This window comes from Glandiceps talaboti, chromosome 13 (assembly GCF_964340395.1).
Source record: "Glandiceps talaboti chromosome 13, keGlaTala1.1, whole genome shotgun sequence".
Lineage (NCBI taxonomy): Eukaryota > Metazoa > Hemichordata > Enteropneusta > Spengelidae > Glandiceps > Glandiceps talaboti.
Genome location: NC_135561.1, coordinates 22,035,977 through 22,049,506, shown reverse-complemented (window position 1 = coordinate 22,049,506; position 13,530 = coordinate 22,035,977). Strand labels below are relative to the sequence as shown.

The following is a 13,530-nucleotide window of genomic DNA, read 5'->3' as shown; positions in this document are numbered from 1 at the left end:
CATCTCATCAGATTTCAGTTTGTGTTATACATAATACATGTAATAGGTATGAAGACTTTACATTCTCTAACATAGCAGTGAGTTTACTATATCTGCAACAGTAATGCCACTATACCAATGTTACGGACACTACCTGGCCTATTTTTACGTGTCATGCAAAACTCATTTACAACTTTAATACATTAACTTGATCTTTTCGAAGCTGTGAAATATTATCTTACATGTAAAGGCTATGTATAAACTAAAATTGCCATAATAGAATCAAAACATCTCCAGATCTGCTAGGGGGAAGACCAGCTAGGACTACCTCACCCAGAGGTCACTCATGCAGTCAACCAACAATCAGATCCACCAATATTTGACTGTCATAATGTTAAACAGTAATTGCCAATTTCAGTATGTCTTTTAGAGATGTGAAATTATTGCCAGGATAGTCTAAAACTTGCCAACTCTCCCCTGAAAATGAAGCAACCATCACATGTGCTGACCTTTACTATAATGATACCATTTCATTTATTCATTTTTATTGCCAATATAAATTAAGTGACAATTACATAATGACAGGAAATAAATAAACAATTTGGTATTTTGGAGTCAAAAAAATAGATTTCGCTAATCAAGTTTGGCTCTGTACCTCAGAGTTCATATGCATCAACAGTGACAAGGGCTACACAGACTTTATTTAACTTTTTTAAGAACATATTTCAACCCTATGTGTAAAGAATAGTTTAATTTCTCATACTTGATGGTACTGTCATAAAGTTATTGCCTGAAAGGCTCTGAATAGTCTAAAAGTTGGCTTTAAGAGTCAGAAAACCTCAAAAGCTTCTAGGTGGAAACCCCTTGGGACCCCATGAGAGGTCTACATATTCTCATCTCAAAACTTTCCCGTACCTTTTAGTCAAGATGCTATTAAACCCATTTTCAATGTATTTACTCTGTGTAGTTGCTAATAATTATGCTATCTTATAAAGTATTTAGTTTCTGAGTCACGATCAAATACCTGTCATGTAAATAGGATTTATGTATGTATGTGTGTGTGTGTGTGTGGGGGGGGGGGTTTCACTATATTTTAGAATTAAGTGATGGGGGGGGGGGTCAGCCTGTTCTCAGTTTTACAGATGGGGGGGGGGGGGTCAGTGACTTTACATCAGCCCAATGGAAGAATCCCCCCCCACCACAGAAACTGACTGGTCCCTTATGTTAAATATCATTCAATTATCAAAGATAATGTTAACCAATGAGCACATTTTATGCTGGGGTCCTAATGTATGATACTCACCTCCCCCCCCCCCCCCCCACCACACACACACACACACACACTTCTCACATTCTGGAGATGTACAGTATTGTGCAATACATTAACATAACTGGCAGTGTGGAAATCGACTTCAGCCTCCAGATATAAAAAGATATTTCTTTACAAATAGATGTGGGCTTTGCAAGGAGAGATTTCACATTGGGGTGTAACCTATACTTGGAGATCTTTGTAGCCTCTCATTTTGGAGTGGTGCCGGACTGTTTATAGGAGAAAAGGGGAAACAATCTGGTAAGATGTTAGTGTGACAGAGTTGAGATGTTGACTTTTATGTCCAAGCAATGTTGGTAAGTACCCATCTAGTCTTTGGGAGTTCTGGCCATACCAGTCTGGCTTCTAGGATCTGGCTAAGTACCCATCTAGTCTTTGGGAGTTCTGGCCATACCAGTCTGGCTTCTAGGATCTGGCTAAGTACCCATCTAGTCTTTGGGAGTCATGGTCTCACTCTCACAACTAGCTTGATGATAATATAATCATATTTTATCCTCAATTTCTCAAAAGAAGACACAAAGGATTGGTTTACTCATTATTTTAATGTATAAGGTATTTTAAAACTTGTACACTTGGACAGAATGTAATGCCCGCTACATATATTACTTGTCTGTGTATAAATACAGATTGTGATATCCATTACACTGTCAGTAATTTGTCAACCGGCCATCTTGTTTGGTGGATTATGGGAAATGTGATATACCATTGATAATCATGAATCAATCACAATTATAAACAATCTTGTTACATTGCGTGTAACCATGGATACTGTAGTCTTGGTTACCCAGACCTTGCCAATATGGCTATCCTTTGGATCACATCAGACAAGGTAATACCACAACTAGAAATAATCCCATAGTCATTTGCATCTGAGTCAATCTGATCAATATCTGATGTACCATAGTGTATGTGTATGTAACAAGTGCTCACAGAAGAATAAACGATACTAAATGTAAGAGCCAAAAAGAAATCATGCTGAGTATATTACACTGAATTGTATCTGGGCATGTTTAGTATGGATGACAGCATTGATATTCTAAAGTGTTGTCACTCTGTATGACTGTAATCATAGTATTGTGTATAAAATCCACACTTCATGATCTTGACAGTCATCTAACCAACCCCCCCCCCCCCCACCCATGTGAAACAAATCTTTTACATATACATGTATGTTTTTAACTTTTTATAATGTATTGAGTTACAAACAAGGACTTGCCATATGTTGTTTCACATTGATTTTTCAAGTAGAAAGCCATCATAAAATTGTGATACAAATTAATATATAAATACAAATCAAATACCAAATCTCCATCCATACACGTATGCTCACTTTTAGTGTGTGGGATGAGATGACACTGTCACCATTAGAAAGGTTTAGATACACATTATGATGTCTACGGAAGCATTATTGTGCAGGTGTACAAGTAATGATGTGTGTGATTACAAAGAGAAAAAAAAAAGTAATGATGTGTACAAAGTTGTGATCAGAACACAAACTTGAAAGACAGTGGAATGTACACATACACGTTGGAACCTCAGTCTATCCAGAAGGCCAAACACATAACTTTGTTTTCCAAACTTGTCTGTACTTTAGACATTTTTCCTGCAAGTACCCAAATGAAAACCCTGGCAATTACTTTACAGTTACATTTCTGAACTTTAGCATAAAAAATTACATTTAATACAAAAAAATAGCACTAATGGTACTGTAGCACAACTGTACAGTTTTTAAAAATGTTCATTCACATGCTGATCCATGCTAGGTATAGGTGTTCATTTCCTCGGTAGTTTTGGATTTAAAGTTTTTTGACCACAAATGGCATGACCCAAATCACACACCTGTGTGATGTGATCATTTTGATTTTAACAATTTCCCAACTAGACACCAAAAGTAATGTCCCCTCAAATAACAAAGCAATCTGTGTGGCAGATTTTGAGTTCAAGTCACACACACACACACACAGACAGACAGACGGACACCGCACTGTGCCTATCGCACGACAAACCTTATCAGTTCAGCTGTGCTAAAAATGACAAAAAATTAACATGTATTTAAAGTTACATGTAGATTGCCCTTTTGACGGAACAATGCCAGATACAGATCATGTACGTCGTCTTTTAATCATATGTATAGAATTAACATAGAACACACATACATATGTGCATCTAAACCTCTCTATTAAGAAACATTAAATACATGTACGTGTAGTCTATATTGACTGATATACAATCCACATAATGATAGCAATCATACAACTTTATGGTGACTGTCTACAAAAATGTTCCTATCTCAGCAGACTTATTGATGTAGAATTACATGAATTTATCAGTTTTGAAAAAGTAGTAATTTTTATGATGGTGACAGTAAGCTAACGTCAAGACTGTCCTACAGTATAACAAACCTTACAACTTAGATGAAACCAGTCAGAATGATGATATAAAACAGTCTCAGATGACTATGTTATTATGTTATCCAATTACAGCACATTAGAACAATCTCAGATGACTATGTTATTATGTTATCCAATTACAGCACATTAGAACAATCTCAGATGACTATGTTATTATGTTATCCAATTACAGCACATTAGAACAGTCTCAGATGACTATGTTATTATGTTATCCAATTACAGCACATTAGTAGCACATACATTATACATCAAAATAATTGGTATACAGCTCAAGTATACATAGTCCAAAAATGATCAATGAATTTCACCTAAATTTGCATAACAATTCCTCACTTGAAGAAGAACCCCTCAACTATGAGTCTTTGGCTACTAGGACCCCCTGTGACGATAATTCTTTTTTCTCTGATAGGTCTTCACTTGTAGGAACTTCTCCTCGGACTCGGATGTTATATTTCTCTCTGTACTCATTGATGTCTTTTCCCTTCTTCATAAGCTGGTCATTCAACTGATCCACCAGTCTATTCAGCTGTAGATATAAAGACAGACATAGGTTAGTACTGTAGATATAAAGACAGACATCACATGATTAGTACTGTAGATATAAAGACAGACATCACATGATTAGTACTGTAGATATAAAGACAGACATCACATGATTAGTACTATAGATATAAAGACAGACATCACATGATTAGTACTGTAGATATAAAGACAGACATCACATGATTAGTACTGTAGATATAAAGACAGACATTACATGATTAGTACTGTAGATATAAAGACAGACATCACATGATTAGTACTGTAGATTTAAAGACAGACATCACATGATTAGTACTGTAGATATAAAGACAGACATCACATGATTAGTACTGTAGATATAAAGACAGACATTACATGATTAGTACTGTAGATTTAAAGACAGACATCACATGATTAGTACTGTAGATATAAAGACAGACATCACATGATTAGTACTGTAGATATAAAGACAGACATCACATGAATAGTACTGTAGATATAAAGACAGACATCACATGATTAGTACTGTAGATATAAAGACAGACATCACATGATTAGTACTGTAGATATAAAGACAGACATCACATGAATAGTACTGTAGATATAAAGACAGACATCACATGATTAGTACTGTAGATATAAAGACAGACATCACATGATTAGTACTGTAGATATAAAGACAGACATCACATGATTAGTACTGTAGATATAAAGACAGACATCACATGATTAGTACTGTAGATATAAAGACAGACATCACATGATTAGTACTATAGATATAAAGACAGACATCACATGATTAGTACTGTAGATATAAAGACAGACATCACATGATTAGTACTATAGATATAAAGACAGACATCACATGATTAGTACTGTAGATATAAAGACAGACATCACATGATTAGTACTATAGATATAAAGACAGACATCACATGATTAGTACTGTAGATATAAAGACAGACATCACATGATTAGTACTATAGATATAAAGACAGACATCACATGATTAGTACTGTAGATATAAAGACAGACATCACATGATTAGTACTGTAGATATAAAGACAGACATCACATGATTAGCACTGTATATATATAGACAGACATCACATGATTAGTACTGTAGATATAAAGACAGACATCACATGATTAGTACTGTAGATATAAAGACAGACATCACATGATTAGTACTGTATATATATAGACAGACATCACATGATTAGTACTGTAGATATAAAGACAGACATCACATGATTAGTACTGTAGATATAAAGACAGACATCACATGATTAGTACTGTATATATATATAGACATACATCACATGATTAGTACTGTAGATTTAAAGACAGACATCACATGATTAGTACTGTAGATATAAAGACAGACATCACATGATTAGTACTGTAGATATAAAGACAGACATCACATGATTAGTACTATAGATATAAAGACAGACATCACATGATTAGTACTGTAGATATAAAGACAGACATCACATGATGAGTACTGTAGATATAAAGACAGACATCACATGATTAGTACTGTAGATATAAAGACAGACATCACATGATTAGTACTGTAGATATAAAGACAGACATCACATGATTAGTACTGTAGATATAAAGACAGACATCACATGATTAGTACTGTAGATATAAAGACAGACATCACATGATTAGTACTGTAGATATAAAGACAGACATCACATGATTAGTACTGTAGATATAAAGACAGACATCACATGATTAGTACTGTAGATATAAAGACAGACATCACATGATTAGTACTGTAGATATAAAGACAGACATCACATGAATAGTACTGTAGATATAAAGACAGACATCACATGATTAGTACTGTAGATATAAAGACAGACATCACATGATTAGTACTGTAGATATAAAGACAGACATCACATGATTAGTACTGTAGATATAAACACAGACATACATGTACTGTGCTCACACTTAGAATAACTACTTTAATACAGTATATATCAGGTGCTCTAAGAATAATAAAATAATAAAAAGATGAAAAGTAAAGACTTGAAAGAATGGAAAACACAGCTATCAAACATGAGACAATACACCTGTAGACTTTAAGGGCTATCGCTACAACCCTATCCTAAATGGCATTTTGATTTTTAACATTTAACTGGTCCTCTTGTCTATGATCACAGCCGTGTTTCAATGGTCTAGAAGCCACACCCCACCACATACATAACGTGTGCAAGATACTACATGATTACCTTATACTAGTATTTGAATAGGATACAATGTACGTAATGATCAGAGTAATGTTGAAGTGTCACATTTCCATGATGACACCTACATTTTTTGTAATTGTGGATTCATGATGTGACCTTATGGCATGATTTATATGACTTCTTATGTATTCAACCAATCATATTTGATACAGGAATGCCATGCTAGACCAGCTTAAAATAGGAGTCAACATAGACAAGGAAAGGACAGGGAAATTCAAAATCAAAATGTCAGTTATGATAGCAAATACATGTTGTGTAGTAGCACTAGTCCTTGGAGTGTACAGGTAGGCTAGACAATATTAGACAACACTAGAGGAGAAAGATGACATCTGTGACACTACAAAGTATGGTAATGCCATTAACTGGTTCAAAACATAAACTATAGAATAATAACAATTATTTCTAAACTTCCTGATTTTGTTCTGATACAAAATGCCATCAAGAACAAAAGGTGTGCGAGTTTGATGACAGACATCCTTCATGAGGCTTTGTCAATCTAGGGTGACTGATTGATTGATTGGTTGATTGATTGATTGATCGAATTAATTGACTGATTGATTGACTGACTGCAATTTTACATTTATGATTCTGTATACAGGCCACATAACTCTGTCAAATGAATTCATCTTCCTGATTGTGATGTTGTTGAACCAAATAGTGATGACATAGATTAAAATGGCCATACATGTATGGATGACAATTGGCTATTTATTTTTCACTTTGATAAAACAACTCTCCTATGTTTTTGTACTTGAAAAAAACAATGTGAAATAACACATACCAAGTCCTTGTTTTAACTCAATAAATTGCAAAACATTAAAAAAAAAAAAGGAGTAAAATGTGTGTACAGTACATTTGTAATTTATTGAGTTACAAATACTTGGTATATTTTATTTCATACCGTACATTTGCAATTATTGAGACTTTACAAAGACTTGGTATATTTTATTTCATACTGTACATATGTAATTTATTGAGTTATAAACCAGAAAATCAATAAATGTGTACTTCTAGTCAATGAACTATTTATTACCTGTTCTCTGTTTTTATCCAGAGCTGGCAAAACTTCTTTGACTGTTCTTTCCACAAGTACACCACCAACTAGTCTAAAACATCGCCTATCACCATCAACTTCTTGCAAAGTCTCATACACGGCCCTGAAACATGGATTAAATATAGAAATGATTTAGTATTCATAATACCACACATACATGTATGTTGAAAGGCCCTGAAATATGCATTAAGTACAAAATTATTTAATACCATGTATTCATTTCACCACACAAAAGTCAATGTGTCATTGTCAATGCATTGACTAGGAACGAGCAACTTTCAACAGAGCATACATGTACAATGTAACTCATCTGAAACTGCAGTGAGTTTGATTCTGAATGTGTTGCGGTAAAGAACCACGGTTTTGTAAATGTTTTCATCGACTTTACAAAAGCATTCAACTCAGTCCATCAAGACTGCATGTTTTCGACTCAGTCCATCAAGACTGCATGTTTTCCATCCTGAATACATATGTTATGGTATACCAAATAACATGAGTCAAGGCAATAAAGCTGATTTATGAAGATTCAAGTGAGATAGTTTTCACAACTGACGGAGAGACAGATTCCTTTGACATCAAAGTCGGGATATTTCAAGGCGACACATTATCTCCTATTCTGTTCATTATAATTGTTCTTGATTACTATTTAAGAAATGCCATTAAAAGTTGTGAAGATCATACTGGAATAGTGTTAAAAACTAGAAGGAGAAAACGTAACCAGAGGAGAGATTGCATGATCTTGCATTTGCCGACAACATAGATCTGCTGGCTGAAAACACAGAACGAGCTGAGGAACACTTACATGCAGTTGAAAAAGCCTGTGCCCAGGCTAGATTACACACAAATTCCAAAGAAAACAAAACTCCTGCTAATCAACACAAATAAGTCAGTTGCACCAACAATCCAAACCCTAGCAGGAGCAAGACTTGAGAATGCTGATGACTTCCAATACCTCGGTTCACATGTTGCAAATTCACAGAAGGGCTTTAACATCAGGAAAGGACTAGCTTTGACAGTGTGTAACAAGTTAGATACAATCTGGAAATCGCACGTGAGTAAACACCAAGTACCACCTCTTTAAAACATGTGTAGAAAGTGTACTGCTTTACGGTTCAGAAACATGGACAATTAGTGTGAAAATGAAAAAAGGCATTGATGGAACATACACAAAACTGCTCCGTCATATCTTCAATGTTAGTTGGAGGGATCACAAAACCAACAGTATCCCTCGTTTATCCCTACAGATCGCTAAGAGACGTTTGAAGTTTGCCGGTCATTGTGCAATGAGCTGTAGACAATCCAGTATCCAAACTACTGTTTTGGGTATCTCCTCTTGGGAAAAAATTGCCGAGGCAGACAAATGCTGACATGCTGAAGAAGCAAGTTACCCTAAATGATGGAAGGGAGATTCTCACCATCATGAACAATAGAGAAATGTAGAGGAAATATACAAAGCATGCTATTGATGAAACTGTGGTTCCTCCACATGACGATAATGATGTGTTGTGGTCTTCTTGACTGCCACAGTGCTACATGTACATAAATGTAGGCCCTTATATTGACTGCTGCAGTGCTACATGTAGGCCCTGATATTGACTGCCACAGTGCTACATGTAGGCCCTGATATTGACTGCCAAAGTGCTACATGTAGGCCCTGATATTGACTGCTACATGTACATGTAGGCCCTGATATTGACTGCTGCAGTGCTACATGTAGACCCCTGATATTGACTGCTACAGTGCTACACGTAGGTCCTGATATTGACTGCTACAGTGCTACATGTAGGCCCTGATATTGACTGCCACAGTGCTACATGTAGACCCCTGATATTGACTGCTACAGTGCTACACGTAGGTCGTGATATTGACTGCTACAGTGCTACATGTAGGCCCTGATATTGACTGCCACAGTGCTACATGTAGGCCCTGATATTGACTGCCACAGTGCTACATGTAGGTCCTGATATTGACTGCCACAGTGCTACATGTAGGCCCTGATATTGACTGCCACAGTGTTACAAGTACAATGTAGGCCCTGATATTGACTGCCACAGTGCTACATGTAGGCCCTGATATTGACTGCCACAGTGTTACATGTACAATGTAGGCCCTGATATTGACTGCCACAGTGCTACATGTAGGCCCTGATATTGACAGCCAAAGTGTTACATGTACAATGTAGGCCCTGATATTGACTGCCACAGTGCTACATGTAGGCCCTGATATTGACTGCCACAGTGTTATATGTACAATGTAGGCCCTGATATTGACTGCCACAGTGCTACATGTAGGCCCTGATATTGACTGCCACAGTGCTACATGTAGGCCCTGATATTGACTGCCACAGTGTTACATGTAGGCCCTGATATTGACTGCCATAGTGCTACATGTAGGTCCTGATATTGACTGCCACAGTGCTACATGTAGGCCCTGATATTGACTGCCACAGTGCTACATGTACAATGTAGGTCCTGATATTGACTGCCACAGTGCTACATGTAGGCCCTGATATTGACTGCCACAGTGCTACATGTAGGCCCTGATATTGACAGCCAAAGTGTTACATGTACAATGTAGGCCCTGATATTGACTGCCACAGTGCTACATGTAGGCCCTGATATTGACAGCCAAAGTGTTACATGTACAATGTAGGTCCTGATATTTACTGCCACAGTGCTACATGTAGGCCCTGATATTGACTGCCACAGTGCTACATGTAGGCCCTGATATTGACAGCCAAAGTGTTACATGTACAATGTAGGCCCTGATATTGACTGCCACAGTGCTACATGTAGGCCCTGATATTGACAGCCAAAGTGTTACATGTACAATGTAGGTCCTGATATTGACTGCCACAGTGCTACATGTAGGTCCTGATATTGACTGCCACAGTGCTACATGTACAATGTAGGTCCTGATATTGACTGCCACAGTGCTACATGTAGGCCCTGATATTGACTGCCATAGTGCTACATGTAGGTCCTGATATTGACTGCCAAAGTGTTACATGTACAATGTAGGCCCTGATATTGACTGCCACAGTGCTACATGTAGGCCCTGATATTGACAGCCAAAGTGTTACATGTACAATGTAGGCCCTGATATTGACTGCTACAGTGCTACATGTACATGTAGGCCCTGATATTGACAGCCAAAGTGTTACATGTACAATGTAGGCCCTGATATTGACTGCCACAGTGCTACATGTAGGCCCTGATATTGACTGCCACAGTGCTACATGTAGGCCCTGATATTGACTGCCACAGTGTTATATGTACAATGTAGGCCCTGATATTGACTGCCACAGTGCTACATGTAGGTCCTGATATTGACTGCCACAGTGCTACATGTAGGTCCTGATATTGACTGCCATAGTGCTACATGTAGGCCCTGATATTGACTGCCACAGTGCTACATGTAGGTCCTGATATTGACTGCCATAGTGCTACATGTAGGCCCTGATATTGACTGCCACAGTGCTACATGTAGGTCCTGATATTGACTGCCACAGTGCTACATGTAGGTCCTGATATTGACTGCCACAGTGCTACATGTAGGCCCTGATATTGACTGCCACAGTGCTACATGTAGGCCCTGATATTGACTGCCACAGTGCTACATGTAGGTCCTGATATTGACTGCCATAGTGCTACATGTAGGCCCTGATATTGACTGCCACAGTGCTACATGTAGGTCCTGATATTGACTGCCACAGTGCTACATGTAGGCCCTGATATTGGCAGCCAAAGTGTTATATGTACAATGTAGGCCCTGATATTGACTGCCACAGTGCTACATGTAGGTCCTGATATTGACTGCCACAGTGCTACATGTAGGTCCTGATATTGACTGCCATAGTGCTACATGTAGGCCCTGATATTGACTGCCAAAGTGTTACATGTAGGCCCTGATATTGACTGCTACATGTACAATGTAGGCCCTGATATTGACTGCCACAGTGCTACATGTAGGCCCTGATATTGACTGCCACAGTGCTACATGTAGGTCCTGATATTGACTGCCAAAGTGCTACATGTAGGCCCTGATATTGACTGCTACTTTGCCCCATTTTCAACTTGCCCCAACAACACTAGTAAATGTTTATCTAAACGATACATGGACTTGAAGTACGGGGACCAAAAAAAATACATGATTTTACATACATGTACGTGGCTAGTCGAAGCGTAGCAAATAAAGCATTTCATAGCAGAAAGTGGTGGTTGCATGCATATGGGTTTTGGCTAGGTGTTTGCTAGATCTAGCAATTAATACACTAGCACAGATACAATGTAGGCAACGCTGTTTACAAATGTATGTGTACAACTTTCCTCTGTCTAATAATAATGATAACCACGGAGAATATTTGTGACTGACATGCTTATGCACGAGTCAATGTAATGCCTGAGGGACCCCACCTCGGGCGATACGGGACACATGTGGGGGATTAGACCGTGTTTGCCATGAAACAATGCCCGAGGAGGTGGGGCAATTGCCTCATATTGACCTCTCTAGTCATTTTCACAGACGTAAAAGAGTGGTTGTGTGTCAGTCAAAATTTCTCCATTGGGGTGGGGGAAATGTTGGGAGTTTTACTTGTTTTAGGTGGGGATTTTCCAGAATGTGTTGCTCCAGGGGGTGGGACATTTGACAAATTTTATAAGACTAATTTCCAAATCCCCCACTATGCCCCAAGGTGGGGAGGGTGGGGGTTGACATTGACTCGTGCATTACGACTTCTGCGTACTGTAGGTTTTGGAGACATGTCTCCTCTCCTGCGTTAATGCAACTAGTTAACGTAAGTATTGTAGTACATACTACATATATACATGTACTCTGTTTACAGCGCAAGTGGTACTTCATTAGTGGAATATGAGATTCCATAGACCCTCCAAACTGAGTACTACTAGCTTCGATTTTCATATATGCACAGGCAAATTATGTTGTAAAGAGTTGGGGTGAGTTGAGTGGGACGAGCTGAAATGGGATGAGTTGAAGTTGGGACGAGTTGATCCGTCACCTGCTAAATGTAGGCCCTGATATTATATGATCTGGTGTGCAAGTCTAACTGTCAATGGGGTAAACAAAGATATGTGGACATACACACACACAAAACAGAACTACATTTTCAAAATTGGTTAAAGCAGGAGCTGGAGATATGAAGACCATCCCTACACATAACTCAATGGTTTACAAGTCATTTATATAAATTAATATTATTAGTTAACTGCAATAACTGTAGCGTTCGTTGTGGTTTTGAGTTATCTTTTTCCTGAGCTTTTTTTCGTTCAGATGTTTAACTGGGAAACGAAAACGAAAAAAAATGTATTGTTACTGTGTAATAAACATGTCATTGACGCTAAATAACATCTTGACCACATCTATACGATTCCATACAGTTATGAGTTAGGGCGATGACAAGGCAGTGTTTGAAACATGCTTTCTCTACATATATTGCCATGTAGCATGTCAAGACCAAATTGACGATGTCCAATGCGGAATTGTACCTGTGTTCATGCTGTTCTGCTTCAAGTTCAGCAATCTTCGATGCTAGCTGCCTTTGTTCTTGCCGGAGAAGGTTAAATCCGGCGACTATGTTTTCCTGAGAAACAGGTTTGCTTGCCTTGTTACCACTTTTCTTGCTGCCGTCGGACGCCATTTTGAATGTAATGCAGACCCTTCAACTTGCTCAAAATCACTAAAAGACCACTTAGGCTTGGATTTGTGTGCAATAGTTTGGGAAATAATTACTGTACATACATTATTAAAGTTATAAAGTATGGTATTTAGCGCCAAATTCAATCACATTAAAGCGGAATATACTTTGAATATCTAAACAGTGCCCTAAGTTTGCTGTATATACCAAAGATAATGATACATTTCCCATTACGCATCTAAACAGTAAATTCACAATACGTGTAAGCTTGACATAAGATCCGATCATGACATTACAAAATTACTACCAAGTAG

The 13,530-nt window shown here is 37.7% G+C and overlaps 1 protein-coding gene across 1 annotated transcript; it reads right to left on the bottom strand.

Annotated features, from left to right (window-relative positions):
* Positions 1–2,479: 2,479 nt before the first annotated feature.
* LOC144444651 (prefoldin subunit 2-like) lies at positions 2,480–13,219 on the bottom strand. The gene is made up of 3 exons (XM_078134149.1): positions 13,068–13,219; positions 7,543–7,666; positions 2,480–4,246 (listed from the first exon to the last, which is right to left on the bottom strand). Exons 1-3 carry the CDS (start codon positions 13,217–13,219, stop codon positions 4,073–4,075), a joined length of 450 nt encoding a protein of 149 aa, XP_077990275.1. The 3' UTR covers positions 2,480–4,072.
* Between the last annotated feature and the right edge of the window lie 311 nt (positions 13,220–13,530).